At 43.8% G+C, this 27,410-nt stretch overlaps 1 protein-coding gene and 1 long non-coding RNA gene across 6 annotated transcripts in view; one reads left to right on the top strand and one right to left on the bottom strand.

The window, feature by feature from the left end:
- Positions 1 to 8,960: 8,960 nt before the first annotated feature.
- The window catches only part of GALNT1 (polypeptide N-acetylgalactosaminyltransferase 1), a 56,842-nt gene continuing 38,392 nt past the window's right edge, over positions 8,961 to 27,410 (top strand). The window contains exons 1-2 of the mRNA XM_082194921.1: positions 8,961 to 9,109; positions 24,277 to 24,501. Coding sequence (XP_082051047.1) covers positions 24,363 to 24,501 — 139 coding nt within the window. The 5' untranslated portion in view covers positions 8,961 to 9,109; positions 24,277 to 24,362. The remainder of the gene's footprint in view (positions 9,110 to 24,276; positions 24,502 to 27,410) is intronic.
- The window catches only part of LOC309516374, a 105,690-nt gene continuing 94,581 nt past the window's right edge, over positions 16,302 to 27,410 (bottom strand). For all 5 annotated transcript variants that reach the window (XR_014212837.1, XR_014212838.1, XR_014212839.1 and 2 more), the window contains 2 exons: positions 17,892 to 17,985; positions 16,302 to 16,697 (listed from right to left, as the gene is read on the bottom strand). This is a non-coding gene — a long non-coding RNA (uncharacterized lncRNA). The remainder of the gene's footprint in view (positions 16,698 to 17,891; positions 17,986 to 27,410) is intronic.

Below are 27,410 nucleotides of genomic sequence, written 5' to 3'. Positions count from 1 at the left end.
AGCTCTGTCTGGCAGATACTGAATTGGTAAATGTTAAAATCCTGTTAGACAACTTGCAGTATTAGTGTTGACTGTCAGGTCAACAGCAGATCTTGAGAAATTCCTCTCTGTTTGACATTTGGACGGAGCCCCTTGTCAGTCAGTTTCATTGCACATAGCCAAAGGCTGCCGCAATGTACACAGAATCATTCAACAATTAAAAGAAAATATGCTGGATTAATGCAAAAAACTTTAAAAAAAATTATATTATCAAGACATTACCTACTCTAAACAGAGCTATAAAAGTACCTTAATATACAGGTTAAGACATTAAACAATAAAATTTGTAGGCTGAAATCACGACATGGCCACTAATATATTTTTTAAAAATGTTAATACAATGTGCAATTATATTGGAGTTTGGTGATAAAGACAGAATATAGCTTGATGTAGATAGGGTCAAATAAATTCATCTCATTTACAGCTGGTGGCTATCTCGGCTATATACCGTATTTTTTGCCCTATAGGACACACTTTTCCCCCTCCAAAAATGAAGGGGAAATGTGTGTGCGTCCTATGGGGCAAATACAGGCTTTCGCTGAAGCTTGGAGAGCGAGAGGGGTCGGTGCGCACCAACCCCTCTCGCTCTCCAGGCTTCAGGAAGCTATCAGCAAGCCTGGGGAGCCCGTGGGAGTTCCCGCAGGGCTCCCCACGCTGCGGATAGCAGCCTGCTGTCCGGCGCACGGGTGCCCTGAAGCAGAGCGCCCCACGCTGGGCAGATATCTGCATCCTGGGGAGCCTGCGGGAGTTCCCGCAGGGCTCCCTAGGCTGCGGATAGCAGCCTGCAGCACGGAGCGCGGGGCGCGCTGAAGCAGAGCGCCCCGCGCTTCGGGCAGACATCGGGCAGCCCCACAAGCTCGGGGGACAGTGGGGAGGCGCAGCGCCGCCATCCTGCTGTTTCCCGACCTGGTTTGGATTCCCCGACCTGGTTTTTTTGGGGGGAAATAAAGGGAATTCCCCCCCTTCATTTCCCCCCCCCAAAAAGCTAGGTGCGCCCTATGGGACGAAAAATACGGTAATTTGCTCTAATTTTCCTAGCGACAGTTGCAAAGAGTTCTACACACCAGGTCACATACTTATCTATGTCTGCGAGGAGATATAAAATCATGTCGGAGGGGTTCTGGCCAGGGGACCTTGTCATTATAGGTGCTAAAAATCGTTCTCTTGCTTCATTATATAAGAGGCAGCGCAAGATATAATGCATAAGGTCCTCTACTTCAGCACATCCCCTAATGCAAACACGTTTGTTTGTTGGTATGCCTCTGTGTCTCCCATCTCTATAAGCAGAGTTTATTGTATTTAATCACAACTCTGTAAAAGCTTTCTGAAGTTGTACAAAAGTCAGTTCATTGAAATAAGGTGTATGTTCATGGGCCTCTCGAAGTTTAAAATATAATGGGGCGCATGTGGATGTGTACATAGAGTTTAGGTCGTTTTTAGTTGCCACTGCCCTTATGATTCATTTAAAAATATTTTTCTGGGAATATCAGGAAAGTTCTTTGATAGGAGCCCCTTGTATGACATATATTGTAATGCCAGGGTGAGTCTCCTCCATTTTTGAAACTGTGTTGTAGTCAGAAAAGCCATCAGTCATGATTCAGCTGACAAAAACACAAGCTTGACATCTGACTCTCATCTATCTGTCTGCAAGTTGTGGTTGCCAAGGTTTATACAGTGGGAAAACTTTTAAGCAGGTAAATTAGCTGGATGTAGGTAAACCAACACTATTTCCCCAAGCTCACCTGATTCAGTTTTCTTTAAAAATTCCAGAAACGCATTGATACTATATAGGGGAACTCAGTGGTAAAGAAACTGCTTTGCATGCAAAATGTCCCAGATTCAATTGCTGGGATTTCCCAGGTAGGGAAAGAGCCCTGTTTGAAATCTTGGAAGGTTGCTGCCAGTCAAAATAGACTATACAGTGGTACCTCTGGTTACGTACTTGATTCGTTCTGGAGGTCCATTCTTAACCTGAAACTGTTCTTAACCTGAAGCACCACTTTAGCTAATGGGGCCTCCTGCTGCCGCCATGCGATTTCTGTTCTCATCCTGAAGCAAAGTTCTTAACCCGAGGTACTATTTCTGGGTTAGCGGAGTCTGTAACCTGGAGCATATGTAACCTGAAGCGTATGTAACCCAAGGTACCACTGTAGTAAGCTAGATGAATCAATGGTATAATTCTGCATAGTTTGCCATGTTCCTATGTTCCTCATTTCCTCAGTCAAATCTTCATTTTTGGAGGTTGAATGCCTGAAGCTCAACTATTTCAGAAGGGATGCCACAATTGCTGTAGAATTTATTGAAATATATGTTTTCCATGGCTGCAGTTAGAAGATAGTGTAGCCTTTATTTATTGATTGATTGATTTAAATTGGTATACTGCCCTTCATCTGTAGATCTCAAGGCGGTTCACAGTATAAAAATACAAGATAAAAAAATACACAATCAAAACAAAAACAAAATAAACCAATAACCTCCTGCCCCTGCCTGGTATGCAATAACACTGACACTGACAAACTGGAACGTGTCCAGAGGAGGGCAACCAAAATGGTCAAAGGCCTGGAAACGATGCCTTATGAGGAACGGCTAAGGGAGCTGGGCATGTTTAGCCTGGAGAAGAGGAGGTTAAGGGGTGAGATGATAGCCATGTTCAAATATATAAAAGGATGTCACATAGAGGAGGGAGAAAGGTTGTTTTCTGCTGCTGCAGAGAAGCGGACACGGAGCAATGGATCCAAACTACAAGAAAGAAGATTCCACCTAAACATTAGGAAGAACTTCCTGACAGTAAGAGCTGTTTGACAGTGGAATTTGCTGCCCAGGAGTGTGGTGGAGTCTCCTACTTTGGAGGTCTTTAAGCAGAGGCTTGACAACCATATGTCAGGAGTGCTCTGATGGTGTTTCCTGCTTGGCAGGGGGTTGGACTCGATGGCCCTTGTGGTCTCTTCCAACTCTATGATTCTATGAACCCGCCCAGTGGTAGCAAGGGCTGGAGAGTGTGGAGGACACCCTTCACCCTCAGTGACCTGCTCCTGCCTGGTGCATGAGCATAAACGCCAACCTGGTGGCAGCAAAGGCTGGAGAGTTGACTCCTTGCCTGCCTGGCACGCATGCACAGGCACCCGCCCTGGGCGCTGGCGACTGGCATTCTGCCCCTGGCCAAACCATATGTCAGATTTATGTTTTGCCATGTTCTCCAGCTGGCACTCTGCTTTTCTGGGGGATCTTTTAATAGTTTCTGCCACAACTTGTAGTGATGTTGGGGACTAGTTGATTTGTCTTTCTTTGGGGGAAGTTCATCTAACAACCCTTTGAAATTCCAGTCCGCCCACATTGTAGTTCCCTTTTTCATAAATACCAGTGACATCATCCACACAGTTATGCACAATTAAATCTTCTTAATTGTCCAGAATCACAGATCTTCTGCTGTCATCATGTGGTGAAAATGTACTCCTTGATATTCCATATGGTCTTCCCATATGGTTCTGTTCTTTTCTTTTCTTGCTATTGAAGGCCTTGGCAAAGTCTCGAGCATTTCCTCCTGCAAGGCTTCCCATGCAACATTCTGAAAGCAGATAGCAACTGTATGGCGAATCCCTTTCCAGCACATGTGTCATAATTATTTATGGCAACTCCCATTACTAACTGGGGGTGATTTCATTACTTCTGGGATTGCCCACTGTCCATCAGGTGATACGTATTCTCATTCCTCCTCCACTTCTTCAACACAGTTGTAGCTGACACAGTGCCTGACAGGATTATGGATATTAAGTACTTTTCTATTGCTAATGATAATTTTCATGCTAGAAAAATGCAACCTGTGCTGCTGATAGAAGTAGTACAACTCATGCAACACGTTGGCGATTAATATGCACACAATAATTACCAAAATGATTATACATTCTTTATCAATCTTCTGAGAAAAGGACAAAAACTGATGCAAAGCCACAGAGACTTACGAACTACCCAACCTAAGATGAACTTATCATGTCTGATTTCAATGGATTTTTCAAGTGCTTATCTCAGTCTTTTGTTTTCTTTACCTTTTTAAGGTAAATTCATGAAGATTTGCTAAGCAAATCAGTCTCTTAAGCTTAAGCCAAGAAATAGTATTCTCTATGAAACTGAATATCAATATACGTATCAAGGCTTTGAGATCAGACCACTGAAGAACCCCAGAAAACTACCTTGGGAGTGTGCTACCTGCAAGCCCCAGTGGCCTTTCGATTACTTGGACCGCCAGGGTGAAACAGGTGCAAAATGCCGGCACCCTGTCTACAACTTCATTAACATCCATCTACAACTTTACTAGCATCTCTCGGTATTGTGAACAACATTGAACTTACCTTTTGTTGGTATCTTCAGGAACTTACCTAAAAAGATAAAGAAAACAAAAGACTGAGTTAAGCACTTGAAAAATCCATTGAAATCAGACATGATAAGTTCATCTTGAGTTGGGTAGTTTGTAAGTCTTTGTGGCTTTGCATAAGTTTTTGTATTTTTCTTAGAAGATTGATAAAGAATGATGATTTTCATGGCAACACCAAGTTGGAAAAGTTTTGATGACTTCACGTGCCCATCATAGCACACACAACACCTTGGAAAAAATATCTTAGCCTCCTAACGTTTCTTTTGGATATGAGCCATATATTAAATGTGTGAAGAACTCAAACAAAAGTTCAGAAACTTTTGTGTCTACAGTGGTACCCCGCAAGACGAACGCCTCGGAAGACGAAAAACTCGCTAGACGAAGGAGTTTTTCGTTTTCTTAGCCGCTTCGCAAGACGCATTTCCCTATGGGCTTGCTTCGCAAAACCCCGGACGGTCTCCATAGGAACGCATTGATTGATTTTCAGTGCATTCCTATGGGAAACCGTGCTTCGCAATACGAAAAACTCGCAAGAAGAAAAAACTTGCGGAACGAATTAATTTCGTCTTGCAAGGCACCACTGTATATTACATGGTTTACACTTAGACTTAATTGTGGAGGTGTCTTTGAAACATTCAGAATGTCACGATAAAGAAGAAATGCTGAGTCATGACTGCTTTCTGTGCGGCTGCTTCCAGTTTTGTGCTGCTCTTAATGTAATGGTTCCACTCTCCTCAGTTACATTAATACTTCCAATACATTTCTGGAGAAGCAATAGCACAGCCCTATTCAGTAATTCAGTAATTGCATCCATGGAGGGTGAGCTGCCTCCTAAAGTTTCCACCTTCTTGTGATCAGGAACCGATTACACAGGCTTCTTGTTTTGGGGGAAAATTCTAACTGCCTTCAGACGATTGTGTTTAAAATCCCTTCAGATGTCAATGTGGGAAGTTTAGGGGTGGAGCAGGCAGGTCTGCCACACATGGTCCCTCTGTGGACACAATTAACAAATGCTGGCATGGTGCTAATGTATTGGTTATGTACAGTGGAAGTTGTAAAGGCTCTGACCATATTAAATGATCTGATCTGGGATGTCAGATACATTGGCAAAAGTCCAGGATCCTTCTCCCAGAATGCCACCAGCATGCACATTGGCTGTATGGGTAAAAATTGGGTGGGTTGTGGGTGTGGCATTGTTACGCCACATCCAAAGCCCCTTTATTCCCGTGAAATGCCCACAGCAAAAGCAGGACTTTATACCAGGAATATATATTCTCACACCCGTTTTAGTACAGATCAGGAAGAAGGCTCACTCCAGCAATGATCCTGGCTGTTCTTCCTGCTTACTCCAGGCGGTTATCTGTTAAAGGGTCCAGATGTTTCTCAATTGGGGGCTTATGCTACAAGCGGCACTACTTCCTGTCAAGTCAGTGTCCAAGGCACAGGAGCCCTGTAGTAGTCATGACTAGGTGGCAAGCCCTCATATGTTTCCTTCGGAAACATCTCTATCCCAGATACTGTTCAATAGAAGATTTGACATGGGCTGTTTATTGGAAGATAGGACCGTTTGCGTGCTGTAGGGATGAGAAAGGCCTCTGGTGTGGAAATCACACTGTTCGACCAGACCATAGCTCCTCTCGTGTCAATGATTGGGTGTTGGGACTGGAAGAAGGGAGCCAAATGGCCCCCAAGCTAGATGGCCTTAAAAGAGGATTAGACCAATTCGCTGAAGAGAGGGCTATCCGTGGCTACTAGTCATGATGGCTATTCTCTGTTTTCACAGTTGAAAGCAGCAATTTGTTTGGAATCAACTTGATCCCCTCCCCCTCTTTCCTTCTGTGATGGAACTCCTATTTGGGGGCTTCCCTGGCTTTTTCTGGCCCATGTAGGACCAGTCTGAATAGTTGGCCTTGGTGAAGATTTGACGTTTTCATCCCCAAAAAGTTTCTGATTTGAGTTTCTATTGAAATGAGGCTTCATTTTAATGTTGTATTTTAATCTTGTTTTTAATGTTGTATCTTAATCAATTGTTTTATATCTGGTGTTAGCCACCCTGAGCCCAGTCTTGGCTGGGGAGGGCGGGGCATAAATAAAATTTATTATTGTTATTATTTATTATTAATACCAGTTGCTGTAAACCACAGGAGCAGGGAGTGCTCTTTTGCTTGTATCCTGCTTGCGGGCTTGCAACAAACATATACGGTGATGCCTCGCAAGACGAAAAGAATCCGTTCTGTGATTCTCTTCGTCTAGCGGTTTTTTCGTCTTGCGAAGCAAGCCCATTGAAGGATTAGCAGATTAGCGCTATTAGCGGCTTTTAGCGTCTTATCTGCTGATAGGATCAGCTGATAAGCGGCTTAGCGGCTTAGAAAAAGGGGGGGGGGAAACCAGCAGGAACTCGCAAGACATTGTCGTCTTGCGAAGCAAGCCCATAGGAAATTCGTTTTGCGAAGCACCTCCAAAACGGAAAACTCTTTCGTCTAGCGAGTTTTCTGTCTTGCGAGGCATTCGTCTTGCGGGGCACCACTGTAGTTGGCCATCTGCAGAACAGGATGATGGACTCTATCAGGTCCACAAATGACCCACCATTGATTGTGCTTGATGCCTGCCGCTTTGGCTTAGCTGGGAGTTGCCTGGTGGAGTTTGCAGCGTGGCTTCCAGTTTTGGCACAACCCTTTCCCTTATTGCCCCAGTTTGAGTTTATTTATTCCCCCACCCCGCTCCAGCAGGTGTGCATGTGGTTATTGTAAACAAGACCTGCCCTTATTCCCTTATGGGGTACACAAGAGCCCTTATAGAATCCTTTGTAGATTCTCCATCGGTAGGAGAAAAGAACAGAGGCCAACCAGAGAACATTGAGAAGCAAAGCAGCTAGTAAGCCTGATCTTTCTTAAAGCTGTTGCAACAGGGTGCTCCCCCCACACGCAGGAGAGAGGAGGAGGACCACGAACCATGTGCGCTTGCCCTTATATAGCCATTTTGAAATTCACTGCTCTGGAGCTCATGACCACCCCTCCATACATCATACATACATCACAACATCACAGAAGGGGTCTAGCCCAAGACCACCCCCCACAAACATCTTACCTACATCACAGAAAAGGCGGTCTACAACAGAAATTTGAATGTTGTTGTTTTTCCTGCTTGCCAGGTTATCTGATAATGCCTTTCCTTTGAGATGGTAATTACTCAATACCTGAGACAATGGGGAGAAACATTTGGTCAGTTTTAGAGTCAAAATGGTTTCATGACTGTCTTCCTGTGCTGCATCAGATATGTGGTTTATATATTTATGTACATGTTTGCTTGGTACATTTATGAACATTTATTATATATGTAAAACCTTAAAATTCTTATTACGGAAGGACCGGAACTCCTCTTTGCAGCTTCCTTATGGCGTGGCTGCGTGCCGTCCAATGCTGGCAGAGTGCCTGCCTGGATCGCCCTTAATTTCATCGGCTGCTTCCTATCTCCACGTGGCACACAGACATAGTTGTGGGCTCCGCCCGATTGATGCTTGCGGTGTGTAACTTGGAGCTGCGCCGGTGTGTATGTGTGCTTTGTCATTTCCCCTCCTTTCTAAAGCAATGGATGCTGCGGACATAGCGGGGGCTGTTTGCTGAGAGGGGGCCAAATGCGGGCCAGGGGCTCCTTAGCTCCCTCTTCTTCCAGATGGAAAGACGACTTTAGCCCTGGTGGATCACGCCCAGTGCCCACATTAGGCACGTTTTCGAAGTTGCAGCGAACAACGGGAAAAAACACAAGGCACGAGAAGCGCGGGGGAAGGAGACAGGCAAGTCCCATCCATTTTACACCCGCACCCGTCTCTCCGCCCCGACCCACCGCGCAGAACGAACTTCCAGCTCTGCAATTTCAGGTTTCTGTGCAGTCTCTTTGATGGATGGATGGATGGATGGATGGATTGGCGTGGCGCGCCCCGCCCCCTGGCTCCCCGCCGCCCAATCCCCTCTCCTCGCCTCCCTTCACTCCGAAGCGAGGGAGGGCGGCGGCACGTGACGCCGACATCCGGGTCACCTGCAGGCGGAAACAAGACCACCCATAAGCCAACCGTTCTCATTTTCCTTGACGGGAGTGGGAGGAGTCAGGTGTTACTGGGTGGGGCCGGCGAGCGAGCCTGACGTGCGCGCGCGCGCCCGCCGACCGCGGCTGCGTTCTGAGAAGTCGGGGTGCACGCCCGGCCGCGCGCGCGCGCGCACTTGCGCTTTGAGGTGGGACCGTTTAACGCCTCAGCCCGGGAGGAGGAGGACGAGGACGACGACGAGGAGGAAGTCGCCGCTGCCGCTGCCGGCCGTGAAGACTCAGCGCGGCTGAGGGAGATGCCGAGCGGGCTGCGCGGCTGAGGGCGTCGGCGGTGGCCGGCAGAGCGAGCGACCTCCATCTCCGGCGAGGCGCGGAGTCCCAGCGGCCGCCTCCCGCCGTCGCGGCGGCGCCGTCCTCGTCCTCGTCTCGGCGGCGAAGGGGGCTGCTTCCTGAGGGGACGGACTCGGCCCGTGCCGAGCTGGCGGCGGCGCCTTCCCCTCCGCCGCCAGGGGGGCTCCGTTGGCGGGAGAGCGGCGGCGGCGTCTCCTCAGCCCGCTTCCCGAAGACGCTGGCGGCCACGGCCGGCGGCCGCCAAGGGCTACTCGAAGACGGGGGGCGTTCGCTGCTTCCCCCTCCCCCTCCGAGGCCAGCTCGATGGAGGTGGGTCTCTTCCGTAGGGCTGCTCGCTCTCTCTCTCTCTTTCCCTCCCTCCCTCCGTAGAAAAAAGGAAGAGAGAACCCAAACCCAGCCTGGGAAAGGGCAGGTTCACACGTACGGCGTGCCCGCGTCGCTTGCGGGCTTCGCAGGAGTTGCAAACGCGTCGTCTGCACGCGTCGTCTGAACACGGCCTGGCGGAAACTTTTCGCCTCTCCCGAATGGCTCGCGCATTTTTAACCGGCGCTGGTCGAGTAGTTGCGGCTCCTAACGCTTTTGTTTCATTTCATTTTTAATGGATTACCCTCTCATTTGTCGGCGGCGCTTAGATCTCTTATCACTGAGGAGCGAGTTTAACCGGGCAGGTCGAGAGGTGGCTGGACAATCGGCTAGGGTCAGATCTGAACCCCACCCCCGCCCCGCCAAGTCAGTGCTGGGGCCAGTGGCGTAGCGTGGGTTGTCAGCACCCGGGGCGAGGCAAGTAATTTGCGCCCCCTAACCCTAACCCCCAGATGTTGCGCCCGGTGCGGCCGGCCCCCCCCTGCACCCCCCACGCTACGCCACTGGCTGGGGCATCGCCCTTTACAGCACTGACTGCGAATGGGAGGATTTGCCCAAGTTGGTCCAATCCCGTGCACCTGAAACAAGTATGGCAGTATGCAGCGGTGCTTACTTAGAAGAAAGCATATGTAGGGTCACGGCCTTACTCTCCTCCAGCAATAGGGTCTCTCTCCTTCCCACAAAATGGGTGTTTGGCTTTCTGGCTGTTGCTGGACTCCAACCCCCAGCCAGCCCCCTTAATTATTATTATTTTTTTTGGCATAATTTTCCTTCTGCCCTTTTCCCAAGGGTTATTTTGTTGCCTGAAGCTGAGTCAAAATTGTAACCCCACAAACACTTTAAAAATTCTTGCTTCAGCATTCAGGCACCAGTTCCTGCCTTCATCTGCTATCTATCCATCACCCCATAATGGTCCCACTGCTGCAGGCCTGGCACTGTGTGAGAGTGTGGGCCACCCATGTGCCCTTTTCTTCTTTCCTTTACTAAACGTTATACATTTTAGCTGTCCTGCTGTGCTGTGTAGTCATCTGTGAAAGTGTTTGAAGCAAGTGAATTTGACTATCTTTGCTTGGGCAGTTTGATACAAAATATGGCATAATAATTGCCACTATTTATCCTATAATTGTACCGCTTGGCACTGCTGTCTCAAAGTTTGCTTGTTTTACATATCTGTGGAGGAAATTAATGATCCTGAAGCAGGCTGTGCCGCTGGCTATTTTAAAATGGTGTGTTCCTGTTCTCTTTAAAAAGAAACAAGTTCCTCTTTCACTGTAAGATTGACTACTAAATATGCTCAATTTCTTCTTGCCGGCTTGATTACCCCTCCATTTCAAACATATTAAAGTTTGAGTGAAGCACATAAAGGCAGCTGCCTAAACAGCAAGCCCTCTACAGAACTCTTTTGTGGTAGGAAAAAGGTGACCCAGAAAAGCTTCTCTAGGCTGTGTTGGGGATAGTAAGATAATGTATTTTACTATGTAGCTAATGAACTTCAGGTAATTAGAAATGTTTCCATGACCAAAGAGTATAATGCCCTTTGTTTCCTGCTTGGCAGGGGGTTGGACTCGATGGCCCTTGTGGTCTCTTCCAACTCTATGATTCTATGATTCTAAGTAGAAGGATTTTCTTTTTTTTAGGGAGGGATGGGGAAATGGACACGTTTGGGGAAACAATACCATCATGCTGCTGGCATTATGTTTGCAACTAGTTTTTAAGAATTTTTGTACAATTTTGCAATCTTGGTAACAGACTTGACAGACCTTAATATTTTTCTGTCTATATACACATGTAAACTTAGGAAATGCTTTGTTCTTCTAATATTAAAGTGTTATTTTCATAAAATGTGCCTTATTTGGGGGAGAGAATACTTTCATTCACCAGTGCTGGTTTATTCAGTCTTTCAGTGCTGCTTTAAGTGTGTTTTGATGATTGAAGGCACATGTGTCTTTAATTGGTACATCATAGATAAACCTGTACAGAGGAGATATAGAGTGGATTTCTGGTCTTTGTTTTGGTAAGTGATGTGCGTCCTGTTTTCCTTTCTGGGACCTGGGTGTCTCTTCATGCAGGTACTAGACAGTGAATGTGACAGAGCTTGTTTTGGGAGCTAGATGGCTAGCTCAGGGGAGATGCCAGGTGCTCATGAAATTAGGTTCCCTGCAAAAGTTGGATGCTTGTGTGCCCATGATTTTTTAGTGGGGGAGAAGAGAATGATGGAGAACTCTGTTTTGCTTCAGGTTAGTGGTAGGTAGCATTGTGCCTCCATATGTTGTTGGACTACAACTCCCATCATCTCTGCCCATTGGGTAACCATGAGTGTTGACTTTCAAAAAAAGGGTGCTTTTCATAGTTATGCTGTTATGTTTGGTATTTTAAGGATATTAATACATTGAGTGTTGAGTACTGTACTCCAGTCATTTCCTGAAGGAGTACAGTTTCTCATTAACAGTGAGCTCAAAAGTACAGCCTTGGGATACCTTTATTCAGTTTTGTGTGCAAGAGTATGCTTTGGTCGGTGTGTGCATCTGTGTGTACTAGTAGCAGTACAGTAGCTGTATACTGAAAGGTTTGTTTAGTCCTTTGTTTCCTTTGTGCCATGTGAAATTAAATGAATAAATAACTGGAAAAAGGCTTGTGTGGAAGCAACTTTTGCAGTATTTTAATAAATCATTCCCATTTTGCAAAATGGTGGCCGCATATCCCCAAGAATCCTGGAAAGATTATTATTAAATTGTGTGACATTGGCAGACATATGTCTGCTGCACCTGGCAACAAACATGTGAATGATAACATACTGCAGGTTAACCTTTATAAAGTTAGTTTGTTAACAATGTCTGCTAATCTCAAATACCACGTGTTAATTTTGTCAACTGCCATATCTGAGCTTATATATATTTGAGAAGTAGAACACTGTATGTACTTAAGTGTTCTTGTTACCAAGGTTATAATAAAGATGTGGACTAGGAATTTCCATCCAAGCACTTTACTACAATAGGTGACTCAATAGTAGTAGTTTGTACTTTCAAAAAGAAAGTGAATGCTTGGTGCATGTTGCATATAGTATAATGCATGCTGGTTCCATATGGTATAAATTAGGCACACATTACCTTCCCCCTCCCCAATAAAAGTCCTTTTTGTTCAGATTACATTTTGACTATTCATTTATTGTGATCTATCTTTTGAGAGAGTCTTTGAATATATTGTTAATGATTACTGTGATAATGAAATTAGTTCTAGTAATAATAATTTAATTATTCATACCCCGCCCATCTGGCTGGGTTTCCCCAGCCACTCTTGGTGGCTTCCAGCAGAATATAGAAGCATAATAAACATCAAACGATAAAAACTTCCTGATACAGGGCTGCCTTCAGATGTCTTTTAAAAATTGTGTAGTTCTATATCATCTGATGGGAGGGTGTTGCTGCCGAGAAGGCCCTCTACCTGGTTCCCTGTATCTTCACTTCTCACCGTGAGGGAGCCATCAGAAATCCCTTGGGAAGTGGACTCAGTGTCTGGGCTGAATGATGGGGGTATACCTTCAGGTATACAGGGTCAAGGCCATTTAGGGCTTTAAGTGTCACTCTGAATTGTGCTTGGAAACATACTGGGAGCCAGTCTAGACCCTTTAGGACTGATGTTATATGGTCTTGACAGCCACTCTTTGTCTACAGTGTAGCTGCCGCATTCTGGATTAGTTGTAGTTTCTGAGTCACTTTCAAAGGTAGAGCACATTGCAGTGGGAGATAACTAGAGCATATACCACTCTGGTGAGACAGGGCACCGGCAGATAGGGTCTCTGCCAACATGCCAGATGGGGCTGGTGGATAGCTGCCCTGGACACAGAATTGACCTGTGCCTCCATGGGCAGCTGTGAGTTCAAAATGACTCCCAGGCTGCTCTCCTGGCCCTTCAATGGCACAGTTACCCCATTCAGGACCATGGAGTCCCCCACACCACCCACTGAACATAGGGGGAGATAGAAGTTTTGTATCTTTTAAAAAGATGCCTGAATCTCTCCCTTCACCTGAATCACCTTTCATCTGTTGGTAGATTCTGCCCCTTTTGTATGTGAGATGATCCTTTTTACCTAGATTCAGTCTGACTTGAGATTGGAAAGGCTTTGCAGATCAGAGAAAAACAGGCAGAACAGAGCTGAATATTTTCAATTTCTTCAATGCAATTTCTACTTCAGACTTGCCATTTAGAACTTCAGAAGGCATGTACTGTGGTAACTTCTGGGTCAGATTACTGCAACCTGTTCTACATTGGACTGCCTCTGGGGGACCGTTCAGAAACTCCATATCTGAACATGTATCCAGCTTTGAGCCAATCACATAGACTGTCAGTTCATTTTTGAGTGCAGTTTAGAGTTTTCACATAGGAAGCCTTGCATGGTTTCCATGTGAACTCTCCTGGACCTAGAGATCAACATCCCTTTTGTGTGCCTCTTCCAAAATAAATTTGGAGGGTGGCAACAAGAGAACAAGTCTTCTATTTCATACGTAGCTGCCCAATTTTGAATGCTTTCCCCATAATGCCAATCAGTGTTAGAAACTGGAAGAGGAATGCTAGGAGCCATGTGGCTCCTTGGACCTAGGTTGTGGGCGCCAAAACAAAATGTCAAGGTTTCTTTTTCTTTTGCTGCCCTGCTGCCAGGCAGACCGGGGTGGGGTGGGGGGAATGCTGCTGGGCAATCAGGTAGTCTGCAGGGAGGTGTGGCAGCAAAAGATCTGTCTTTTGCTACCGTGCTACCCTGCAAAACACCTGATTCACCTGGCAGTGTGGTAGCTATTTTTATTTTTTTGCTGCCTGGTGAATCAGGGTCTGCAGGGTAGCATGGTAGCAAAAGATGCATCTTTTTTTGCTGCTGCTGTGCCTGGCAAACCAGCTGAAAGCAGCCAGGCAGGTGGCGATGCTAGGTGCCAAAGGTGGTGCCCAGACATTTCCAGTCACAAAAGGCCAATTGCATTTTGCAACTGGTGCCTGGCTGATTTCTAATGCTGGTGCCAATCAGTGTCCTTGCTGTGAAGTGGTGGAGCAGGCATATTTCCCTACTGGGAACAGGCACCCACAACCAATGTAGAATTGAAGCCCAGCCTCTCATGTAGCGGCTGATGTAACAAGTGACACCAGCTGTTTGACTGGGTTGGCATAGTTTAGGAGAAATGGCATTGCTGGCCAAATTAGATCCCTGCTTTTGCACAGCAGAATTGTTTCTGGCAGCGTTTGTTGGTTAGCAAGTTTTAAAAGAAGGGCCAGGGGAGGCAGGGGAACCTAATTCACGAGGAACCAGAACTTGACTAGTCCTTGCAGCATGAAGCATCTGTCACTTTGACAAAGTTAAAAGCCAGTGAAAAAACAATAGGTTCTGGAGAGTTAGTAGTGTTAAACACACCCCATTATATTCAGATTTCTTAATTTTGCATATAAGGCAGAGAACTTTTAGGCCTGATAGATGAGGCAAAGCTGCCTCAGCAGATTTAATGAAGTTAGCCTGCAGGGAAACTTAGATGTTTCAGCGTATCTTTTGTCATCTCTCAGCAATGTTTCACAGCTCCACCTGTACAAATGTAAAGATGCCAGACTCTCACACGCTCCTGGCTTCCAAATGCCAGAAATTAGACTAGCAAAGTGATGAATGACAGGGAGGGGAGGGGTTAGTTGAATAAGAGTGCTTGATGTTGGAAATTTGGAAGTCATAGCCAGTGGATCATCCCAGTTACTCAGAAGGTTTTCTGAACAAATTTTTAAAATGCTGTGTATTCCCAGTTTAAGGTAGAAGGTTCTTAAGGAGGGGTGGGAGGCTGACTATCAAGTATTCAAAGAACTCTCTAGGGATAACTCCCATTCCTCTGTAATCTTAAGGGTCATTACCCAAGAAGAAATCTTTTAGGAACCGAAGTCCTTGTTAATACATTTATATACTTAATTTGACATCCTAAAAGGGCTTTCAAATGATGGATGGCTGTGGAGATAACATCTTTAAGAGAAAATTGTTAAAATTATGGATTAGGACTGAAACCTTAGATTGTAAATACTAAAGGTAAAGAACCCCTGGATAGTTAAGTCTGGTCAAATTCGATTATGGGGTGTGGCATTCATCTCTGCTTTCAAGCTGAGGGAACCGGCATTTGTCTGCAGACAGTTTTTCCGGGTCATGTGGCCAGCATGACTAAACCACTTCTGGGGCACAGAACACTGTGACGAGTGCCAGAGCGCATTGAAGTGTCGTTTACCTGCCTGCCACAGGTATATCTACATCATATCTGCAGCAGTGTATCTGCTCACGCTGGTATGCTTTTGAACTACTAGATTGGCAGGAGCTGGGACAAAGCAGCAGGAATTCACCCCATTGCATGGATTCAAACCTTTTTTTACCCTTTTACTTTAAATACTATTAGGGTTTTAGTTGACTCTATGGGGATCTGCATCAGTAGATAAAGGAAAAAGAGGCATAGCTTCCTGAAGAAACTGCTTAATTGATCTAGACTGAAGTTACAATGTATCCAGTTTGACAGGAATTTGTATTGTCGTACCTTGGAAATTGAGCAGAATCCGTTCCGGAAGTCTGTTCAACTTTCAAAATGTTTGGGAACCAAGGCGTGGCTTCCAATTGGTTGCAGGAAGCTCCTACAGCCTATCAGAAGCCACATCGGATGTTCATGTTCCAAAGAACATTCACAAACTGGCACACTCACTTCCGGGTTTGCAGCGTTCAGGAGCCAAAATGTTCAATTCTCAAGGTGTTCGGGATCCAAGGTACAACTATAGTTGCATTGATATTGCTAAATGAGCTGTACAGAATGCTGCTCAGCCATTATTAGAAGGCTAGCTAGTACTCAGGTTTTTGGATTTTATTTAAATTTGCCTGGACCAAGCCCCTTCATAACCATTAGAATTAAGAACATCAGATTTGATAGTGGTAATGTTAAAACATTAAAATCAATAATATGATCTTTATGAGATAAAGTCAGTAAGTTTTTTTCTAATCTGGGATCATGGAATTGATATCTTTATCCATAATTTTAGGAATTTTTAAATGTTTCGTTTAAGTTCTACTTTGCTTAGTATCATTAATTACAGAATCCCAATTCCTAACATCAAATGCTACCCCCACTTCCTAGAGATTAAAATTAACTTTCAGTTTCCCATTTTTAAAAAACTTCAGCTTGTCTGCCACCAGTCCTCAAAAAATCCCCAGGTGACTCCAAAATTTATTTTGGGCTTGAACTACTGTTTGGCCTCTCACTTTTCTCATGCAGAATGGGCTCATCCTCACAGCATATTGCTTGTCTAGATTTTCTCAAGGTTTGGGTTTTGATGCAGCAGGTGGGCACAGGAAGGGAGTCAGAAGTTCTATAAAAAAGCTCCCATCTTCCACTCTGCATTTTCACATCTATTTTCAGCTGTCCCTGCGCCCTCCCCCCCATTCTGCTGCTACTGCTTCAGTGCTTTTTTAAAGTTGAAAATGTTTTTCAATCCAAGATCCCAGGCAATTGTGTCAATGTCGCAGAGGGCAAACGAACCCTTCACTCTAAAGGAGAAAATGCATCCTTGTTACCCAGGCAACTGAGCCATTCCTTCCCTGCACAGCAAGACTTTTTTTCCTGTTTCAGTTGGTTGTAGGAGCAGGATGGGAGTGCACATGGTTTGCATGTCCACATTCTGCACTTACATTCATGATTTAAAATTCATTATACTTTAAAGAGCTCTAGCATTCAATCACTGATGAAAACTGGAGTTTACAAATGTCTGACTTGGAGATGGAAAGCCTGTCAACTTTCTGATGTTGTTGAACTAGAACTTACAACTTGTGGAGAGCCACAGCTTGTCCATCTCTGTTATAACTCATATAGTCATATTAATTGGTTCCTAAAACAGTTAACAGTTTGCAATGAAATAGAGCTTTTATACTCTGGTTTTGGTCCAGAGTATAATGACTCTCAATTCCATCCTCCACCCCTTTCCCTCAGTTTATCTTTAGTTTTGTTTCTTATCTGATTGTAAGTTACAGGCTGGATTTTCAATAATTTAGCAGAGGCTGAAGACTGTTCTCAGCTGTTATATATGAATTTAAAGAATTTTTTTTATCCTGCTCTTTAGCCAAAAATATGCTCCCAGGCAGCTTACAAATGAAAATAAGGCAGCCTTGTTCTAACACATACAGTCTAAAAGACACAGCACAAAGGGTTTGGAACGGAGAAGGAAATCAGACAGCATTCTTAGTTATAAGGTTCTTGTAATGTCAACTGGAATAGAATAAAAAAAATAAAAAAAAATCCTTCCAGTAGCACCTTAGAGACTAAACTTAGAGATGTGGGTGGCACTGTGGTCTAAATCACAGAGCCTAGGGCTTGCCGATCAGAAGGTCGGCGGTTCGAATCCCCACGACAGGGTGAGCTCCTGTCGCTCGGTCCCTGCTCCTGCCGACCTAGCAGTTCGAAAGCACGTCAAGTGCAAGTAGATAAATAGGTACTACTCCGGTGGGAAGGTAAGTGGCGTTTCCGTGTTCTGCTCTGGTTTGCCAGAAGCGGCTTAGTCATGCTGGCCACATCACCCGGGAGCTGTATGACGGCACCCTTGGCCAGTAAAGCGAGATGAGCACCGCAACCCCAGAGTCGTCTGTGATTGGATCTAATGGTCAGGGGTCCCTTTACCCTTTTAAGGTGCTACTGGAAGGATTTTTAAAATTTTGTTTCTACTATGGCAGACCAACACGGCTACCTACCTGTAACTGGAATAGAATAATTTGAAGAGGAGGAGCCAAAAGTTGCTGGTCTTTCAGTACAGTATTGCTGATGGAGGGGCTTGATACTCTTTCCCTAGACAAATAGAACAGATTATATAATAAGGGTTATGTTTCTTTCTAATAAAGTATGCTAGCTTTGAACTTTTTCCTAATGAATTAGAGTTCATTTATACTATTATAGATGATTGGATAGTTGACAGGGTGGGAGCAAACCAGCAGAAGGTATCTCTGAATGCATAGTATTTAGTATAGTGGCACTATAAAAGGCAGCATCTCTCTGGTGCCTTTACCTCTCTCTTATCTGAATCGCTTTGCATTTATTGCAACTCATATTAGTGCAGAACTGTCAGCTGTGTCTCTCACATCAGTATCAAATGGAATACATAACAGCTTCAAGCCTCCTGGCTTTAACTTCTGTAAGTTTGCATGGTACAAAGTTGCCCTATCTTCATGAGAGGGTTTTGTGTCTGAAATCAGAACATTTCATAGGTCATTTGTGATTAAAAGTTAGAAGATAATCCTCTTCTTTTGTCACTGTACGGTAGGAATATAAATGCAAACCTCCTGGATCAGTTAAGTTATATTTAGTTGAGTACTCTGTTTTTACAGTGGCTAAGTGGATACATCCCAGAAGTGAAAAATCAACATATGAATTCACCAGCCTTCTCTCACTTGATCCTCAGCAACAATAAAAGACATGATACATCTGATCCTGGGGGTTGTCTATGGTTATCATGACTCGTAGCCATTGAAAGCCTTATCCTTCATAAATTTGTTCCGTCCCTCATTCTAAGCCTGTGTTAGTTACTGGTCATCACCCTATCTTGTGATAATGAATTCCTTAGTTTTAACTGTGTTCTCTTTGAAAGGGTTTTCTTTTTTTCTGTCCTGAATTTCCCCCCCATTCAATTTCTTGGAAAGAATCCAGGTTCCAGTATTGTGAGAGAAGAGAGAATTCATTCTTATACATTTTCTCTGCACCATGCATAAATTCATACACCTCTGTCTTCTTGCATCTGCTAGCAGTGCCCTTCTGAATTAATATAAGAACACCTCCTGGATCAGAAGAGTCCTGCATTCTGTTTTCCCACTGGCCAACCTAGCACTCAATTGTTTGCCATCCATAACAATGTTACTCTGAGCCAGGGGTCAGCAACCTAAGGCCCATGGGCTGGAAGCAGCCCACAGAGTCCATTTAACCAGCCCATGAGCTGCCCCTGAACCAGCGCAGTACGGCGCGGGGACTCTCTTCCGCAGCACCGGAAATCGCTTCTGTGCATGCCCAGACGCCCAAAGTCGTGTCCGCGCATGTCTGCGGTGCCACAAATCACTTCTGTACATGCCCAGAAGCTGAAAATTGCTTTTGCGCAGGCAGGATTTTCAGTGTCTGGGCATGCACAGAAGCAATTTCCGGTGCCGCAGACATGTGCAGGCATGACTTCTGGCGTCGTGCTGTGCCGGTCTGGCCCATGGAGGATCTCTGCAGGAGTGATCCGGTCCATGCCCGGTAAGTCTTGCCGATCCCTCCTTGAGTGCACTTGCATGTTCTTGAACTGTGATGATACTTCTGGCATGCCTGGATGAATAGGTGTTTAAGTACTCACTGAAGCCTCTGACTGAGCATAGCTTTACTATTCATTGGTAAGAATTTCATCTGTTGCTCTGCCCATTGCTGGCATGCAATCTCTAGAAGGCTGCCCATGAGGGTAGATAAGTGATTTGACTTTGCATAAGACAGGTTCATGTGTTCATTACCTATATGGCCATTTATGGGTTGATGGGCTGATGTTTCATTCACATTTTTAGAATATTTATTTTCATGCTCTGTAGTGAAGATGATGTTAAAGATACAGTGTTAAGGTTCAGTATTCTGTTAGATTTTGCTACATGATTGATTCTTAAGGACAGATAAAGCTTTCCTATTCCCATTGTGCTGGTATGATTAAAGGAAACATGTTTTGTTGCCCATAGACAATTTTTCGGCCTTTCAGTCAATACCTTTGCATGCATAGTTTGAGTACAATGTGCATCAGGATTCATATCCAGAAAAACTGAATAGTTTTCCCCTGGCAGAATTTTTCCTATAAGGAGGATTGCAAGCTAATATGAGGATGCTGTGCCTATTTTTTCTAGACTGCCAGTTTTGTGTCAGGAATGCTTTTTGAATGCAATAAAATGCTAGAAGACTTCAGTAAGTGAAAGAGGCTACTCAACTGTTTTCTGCTGTCTCGTGATATTTTGGAGAAAGAATATTGAAAGTGATGTTCTGGTATTCTATTCTATTTGTTTATACTGTACAGTGGTGCCTCGCAAGACGAAAAGAATCCGTTCTGTGATTCTCTTCGTCTAGCGGTTTTTTCGTCTTGCGAAGCAAGCCCATTGACGGATTAGCGCTATTAGCGGCTTTTAGCGGCTTACCTGCTGATCGGATCAGCTGATAAGCGGCTTAGCGGCTTAGAAAAAGGGGGGGGGGAGGAAAAAAACCCAGCAGGAACTCGCAAGACATTTTCGTCTTGTGAAGCACCTCCAAAACGGAAAACCCTTTCGTCTAGCGGGTTTTCCGTCTTGCGAGGCATTCGTCTTGCGGGCCACCACTGTACTGTTGTAGTTTTAAACCCTTTATTGCCACTGTATTTGAGTGACATACAGTTTGGGTTAATTTTTCTTGTACTATCTGATCTTTTACCAAGACTGTTTCCTTCCAGTTAGTCATCAATAGAAAACCTGAAACGGTTCTGAGGAACTTAAAAGTAATTGAAGCTGCTTCAGTAAACTGTAAACTCAGTTCAATGCACTTTTGTTTGCACTATAGTACATAAAGACCAGAAAATCTAGGTTACTGTACTGTAAACAACTTTGAGCATGGAATTATGTGTAACAAAACTACTTCAATTGTCTATAATTTGGATTTAGGTAAAAGACTAGTGGCTTTGTTAAATAAGATATGAACAATGATGTATTGCTAATAGGTACATAGTGGATTCCAACCAGAATCTGTACCCTGGAATAATTTTATTTGGCTTTTGGCAGTCCTGCCTAGTTTTATTCAAGGTGTAGTAGAGAAGTTGCCCACTATTTTAATCAAAGAAAATTCATTTCAGAGAGCTGAATTTTTAGAAGCTCACAAAATAAGGACTTGAATTGTGGTGGATGATAGTACAGCTTTGGGGACCAGGATCCAGTTGGACGACCAGATCCTGTATTCTCCCTACCCTCACTCCCAGCAGATCACTTTGACAGATGGGCAGATGACAATTTATTTTTTAAATATTAATTGGGTCACTTTAAAATGTCTTATTTTTCTTACCCTTCCTCAAATGGCTGTGGAAAGTGTACATAGTTCTCCCTACTCTGTCCTGTCTTCATAAGCATGTGAGAGGAACAGGCTCAAGGTCTCACAGTGAGCTTCATCGCTGAGTGGAGTTTTGATCTCTTATCACCACAGCCCATGTCAGTACCTCTTTGCTGTTCCATATTGTGTCTCACAGAAGGAAATAATCTTTCATGTTAATGCTTCTCAAAAGGAGCTTGTAATTTGACTAGACTTATCTCAGCCTTGCCTTGAAATAAGATGCAAACACATTTATTTGAAATCAGTTTTGCCCTGCTTTGCATTATCAATATACAATAGTATTTAACAGAATAAGCAAAGCCTTAAACGTCTCAGGACCATCGCTTCTCGGCCTTTTGGCTAAGATCAAGTGTAGTAAACGTCTCAGGACCGCATAAACCATCTGGGACTCTGCGATTATCATCTTACTTCCTCCATGAGAGGTCCAGAGAGTGGCAACACAAGAGCACTCTTATAAGTTATTTTCTGCTAATGCTACTACACAGTTGATCTTAAAGAAAAAGTGGGTATACGATGGCAGCCTAGGCTTTGGTTTAGGGTTGGCATTGGGGAAAGGGGGGTTCTTGTGCCTTTAAAATCTATGATCTCCACAGTTAAGACCAGCAGGACTTCTCTTGGGAAGTATGAGGTTGTTGCAGGGTGGGGGGTGGTGGAGAAAAACAACAAGGACCGTAGTCTCGATTTTGTGTTATGCGATGCCCCCCACAGTGCACACTCAAAGTTCAAAATGTGCTCATTGGTCCAGAATGGTGGCAACTCCTGCTGTACTTGATGGATTTTTTACTAAGGATTTTAAATTTAAGGATTTTCTAAAACTGTTCTACAAATTTATGTAAACATCCTAAGGTTATTAAAAAAGTTAATACTGCTTGCAGTAATTTTGAACAGTACACTAAACACTAAATCTTCAGCTCTTTGAACCAACTAATGTTTGACCATAAGTGACAGAAGGAACTGATCATTAAGAGAATATGAAAATGTCAAGGGGGAAAAAATAATGAAACTCATTTATTTTGTCATGGTACATATTGTTCAGTTATGCTTAGTCATACTTCCCCTTTATTTCTGTTTTATGAATTATATGTTAATAATCTTGCAAAAGTCAATTCTTGTGACACCTCAGTTCTTATAACTATTCAGTTTCGGGAATTACTGTGGACACAGAGTTGAGACTTATGTTGCTGTCACTTTTAATACAGTGATTAGTAGCTTTTTATTCTGAAGGGTTGATGATTCAGAACCAAAAATTCAAACTTATTTGTTGTAGTTGTGTTTGTATATCATATAACAGTAGTTAATGTTTACTACTCATGTCTCAATGTATGAACTATCAAAGCAGAATAATGGCCACCCTCATGGTTTCAATATTTCCAGATAAGGTATCTTTTGTTGGTGACACAGGGTCACACAGCTACATTAAGACAGTTGTCATCCTTGGAAAAGGTAACCAAGGAAGAGAGTTTGTGTCTCCCCCCACTTCTCTCTGGGTATGTGTCTAGGTGTCCTTGGATAAAGAGGTTGGTGGAGTTGAGCTGCCTTTATGGAATCTGGTGATGTGATGGAGCAGAGTACTGTAGATTAAAATGAGTGGTTTTCTGTTTTGGGGTTTAAACCCTACTTTTCTTCCCTTGTAACCAGTTTGCCTTGTATGAAATGGGTGTTTTGTGACTTGCCATATGCACTGTAGTTGTCATTATGTAAACAGGCATACCACCTGGCAGTTATTTGGTGATAGCGCCCACAACACATGATGAAAATTCCAAAAGTGCCAAGAGTCCCAGAAAAGTTTCAGACCCTGCCTTTATATAATCTGGGATCTGACCTTAATCTTCCATACAGGCATTTTCCCCAGCCTACATATGTGTAGTCATGCCTCTAACACTTTGTTTTAAATGCTAACTGAACATCATATGATGGAACAACCTTACAAAATGCTTTAAATATGAAAACAGATACAGTGGTACCTCGGGTTACAGGTGCTTCAGGTTACAGATGCTTCAGGTTACAGACTGTGCTAACCCAGAAATAGTAGAATCATAGAATCATAGAGTTGGAAGAGACCACAAGGGCCATCAAGTCCAACCCCCTGCCAAGCAGGAAACACCATCAGAGCACTCCTGACATATGGTTGTCAAGCCTCTGCTTAAAGACCTCCAAAGAAGGAGACTCCACCACACTCCTTGGCAGCAAATTCCACTCGGGCAAATAACCTCGGGTTAAGAACTTTGCTTCTGGATGAGAACAGAAATCACGCAGCAGCAGCGCGGTGGCAGCAGGAGGCCCCATTAGCTAAAGTGGTGCTTCAGGTTAAGAACAGTTTCAGGTTAAGAACGGACCTCCAGAACGAATTAAGTTCTTAACCCGAGGTATCACTATATATTTTGTTAGTTCCAGGGGTTATTTGTTCAAGCACCAGTTCTCTGTTTGGTAGAGATCATTGCTTTCAGGATGGATTTGTGTGTATAGCTTGCACATAGGGTTGCTGGGTAAATTACTTAATTAGAATAGTTTGTTTGGAGAAGTAGTTTGCTCCAGAACGTCTTTAATAGTTCTTCTGAGCTTCAGAAATTGATGGGGAAGTTAGGCCGTTCTCCCACATTTTTGTAAGTGTGATGCAGAGAAGGCATTTTTATGTGTTGGGAAATGGAAGAGCTGGCTCATGCAGTAATGAAAACAATGCTATTGGATGCCCATCTTGGAATACATAAGATCAAGTATTTCCCCCCTACATTTTTATTTGGAGCTACCATACTCTGGCTAGTATTAGGATAATGAGACACCAGATTTCAATTACAGCCCATTTTGCTTTGGGGAGGAGTTCTACTGAGAATGGAATTGTCATTTTCGGTAAGATCTGGCTCACTAGAGTGCCTATGCTTGAGGCACTTCACATTGCCTAAGCATCTATTTAATAATCATACTTGAGTGCATTAAACTTGTCTGTTATATTTTGAGAAGGATACTTTATTCCTCAGATCCTTTGTAACTCTTTTCTTTTTTCTCTCTCCATAGATGTGGAACATGATCTCTGAAATGGGATTAAAGCAGCATCACTGACTTCAATATACACTTCATTTTTGTTTTTGACTTAAAGTGCCATGAGAAAATTTGCGTATTGTAAGGTGGTCCTTGCCACCTCACTGGTTTGGGTCCTTCTGGATATGTTTTTGTTACTTTACTTCAGCGAATGCAACAAATGTGATGAGAAAAAAGAGAGAGGCCTACCACCTGGAGATGGTAAGTATTAATAGTATTTAGTAACCAGAGATTAAGTTTTCAAATACCACATAAAATAAGTGAAGTAATGGCCAGTTTAAGACTACAACAGATAGGAGGAATGTGTGTTTGTTTTCTTCTTAAATTATCTGGACCAGAATTAGTGTGGTTCCCCCCCGCCCACTGAACAGTAGACCTTTTATGTGGTATCAGGGACTGTTTGCATTTCTTTCATTTCAAAACATTTTAACAGCTGGTTGAGAAACGCATGCACAGATTTTGCATGGATACACTGAACTAACATTTGATTGTTGGCTCTCAAAAAATGATTTCTTCTGTGGAATAATAGTGGGAGGGAGAGGAGGGCAGAATAAGCTATGGTCCCATCCAGCCCTATAATTTTATGTAGGTGGTGCAGAACCTTGGGGCCTGTTCAGCTCTCCTTTGGCCGCATATGGCTCTTTCTTCCCCAGTAAACACCATCATCTCATTCTTTCCCCTATGGCACCACCGCTCTCCCACTCCATCTTCTGCCCTCCCTTGTATTTCCTACATTTCATCTAAACTGCTTTGCTCTCTTCTAGACACTAAACTTCAGGTGTAAACCCTCACTTACTTATTGTAAAGAAGCAGCTTTCATGGTTAAGACACTGGCCCAGTTCACCAGTATGGTTACTGTCTGAACTAGACAAGTGTTGCAGACACTAATGTGGATCTTTTCTCAAGTTATTACATTATTTTAGTAGGAAGAAAGATATATCTGGATTTGTACAAATGGTTGGTAAGAAAAACCTGAAAGATGACAAAGGTGTGTCACACAGCAGTGTCATTGCACAATGGCTTGATGCAATATAAGATGACTGGAAATTAATAGCTTTGAGAGTAATCTGAACACAGAATCAGACCCCTCAGGCCAGTAGACAATTCCTTCTTAACGGAATGGGTTTTTGGAAGATGCCTCTGTGGGAATTTGTTTTATGTCTGTAGATCAGTGCATGCTGATCAACGCAGCTGGATTATCACCTTGTTGTGAGTGGGCTTAATGTTCCTATGACCCTTGTGATTAAAGCCGTCAGGAGTGTCTTCTCCCAGCAGGGTCACCCAAGGTGGTAAGGTCAAAGGGGAGGAGCTAGACAAAGAATGATCCAAGAAGTCCTCAGCGATAGAACAGGCGGAAGATAACAAGCAGTATATTACAACAGCTGTGAAGATAGATGAAGGCTGCGGCAGATATGAATCTACCGGTTGTCATGATTCTCATGCTATCAGAATAGAGCCTTACCACAAAGGCCACTGTGTGTTGGTCAACGTGCACTGATTTACAAACATAAAACAAACTCATGCGCAGACGTCTTCCAAAAACCCAACCCCCCAAAAGTCCCATTGTGATTGGCAAATGGTAACAGGGGCAGGACTGTGAAATCTGGAAGCCCCTAATCATGAACCAGCTCATGGGCGGTGGATACAGATTCAGTTGCTCTGACTCAAGTTGAGTAGCTCAGCAGCTGTATTCATGACTGAACAGTCCTATTTAGGATCCACTCTGCTCACCAGAAAAGGGGGAGGGACTAGAAAAGGTGCCCTAAACATAGACTGCCTCCCATTTCCCCCTGACTGGATTACCATGCCCAGTGGGGTCACCACCCAGCAGTCGTTTAAGACAATCGAAATTTGATCATGGCATATATGGACTTTGTTGGAGAACAGATAATGAGTGTCTTGAATGCAGTACTGCCATCATACTGCCATCATTGCAAGAGAGTTGCGACGTTTTAACATGGATATTGCAGTGCTTCAATAAACTTGGAAAAGCAGGAGAGGGACAAGGAAGAAAAAGGAAGCTACACATTCTTTTGGAAAGGTCTACCTGAACAAGAACGTCAAATACATGGAATAGGCTTTGCTATCAAAAATGATCTTGTGAAGCTCTTGTCAGAAGTCCCTACCGGCATTAATGAGTGACTTTCAGCCCTTCGAATAAAACTTGCCAAAAACCATTGGGCTACTATTTTAAGCACGTATGCACCAACACTGGATGCCGATGAAGACATTAAAGAAAAAAATTATTCTCAGCTGGATACCATCCTATCAGAGATGCCTAAGGAGGATAAAATTATCCTGGGTGATTTTAATGCAAGAATTGGGCGAGATTTTGATCTGTGGCCTGGGACTATTGGGAAAGCAGGAATTGGCAACAGTAATTAGAACGGAATTTTACTTTTACTTTTGACTATATGTGCTATATTGTTCTTTCGACAAAAAAATAAATTTAAAACATCATGGAGGCATCCTCTGGCACCTCTTTAGACTATGTAATTTTCTGAGCTGAAGATTGCTGTGATGTGTTCCTCACTAGAGCTATGACGAGTGCTGACGACTGCTAGACAGATCTCTGATTAATACATTCCACAATGGCTAAGCCTCAACGCGGGCTTCAAGGAAGGAAACCAAGGTGCAAAATGAACACTCAAGCCGTTCAACATCTATTAAGTGGGATTGCTTCCAAACAACTCTTATGGACCATCTGTTTTTAGAATTCCCTGATAACATTGAGGAACACTGAACCAAGCTAAAAACATCCATTATTGCAGCCTGTAAACAAACTATTGGATACCAAACTAAGAAACACCAAGACTGATTTGATGAGAATCATAGTGAGAGTGAACATGTTATTGACAAGAAAAGGAAGCCCTTTCAGATCTGGCAAAGAGATAGAAACTGCACCACTAAGAAAAAAACCTATGCCAATGCTAAGGCTGAGGTTCAAAGAAGAACCAGAGAACTAAAGAACACCTGGTGGATTTAGAAAAGCTAAAGAAATCCAGCACTTAGTCGACACTCATGATGCAGAGCTTCTTTAAAGCCACAAAGACCATCTATGGGCCAATAAATCATGGCATATGCCTCCGACACTCAACAGAAGGCACCAC

Source organism: Podarcis vaucheri (assembly GCF_965113315.1).
Source record: "Podarcis vaucheri genome assembly, chromosome: 13".
In the NCBI taxonomy this organism is placed as follows: domain Eukaryota; kingdom Metazoa; phylum Chordata; class Lepidosauria; order Squamata; family Lacertidae; genus Podarcis; species Podarcis vaucheri.
Note: the sequence above shows the minus strand (reverse complement) of the source record. Positions and strands in the feature narration are given on the sequence as shown.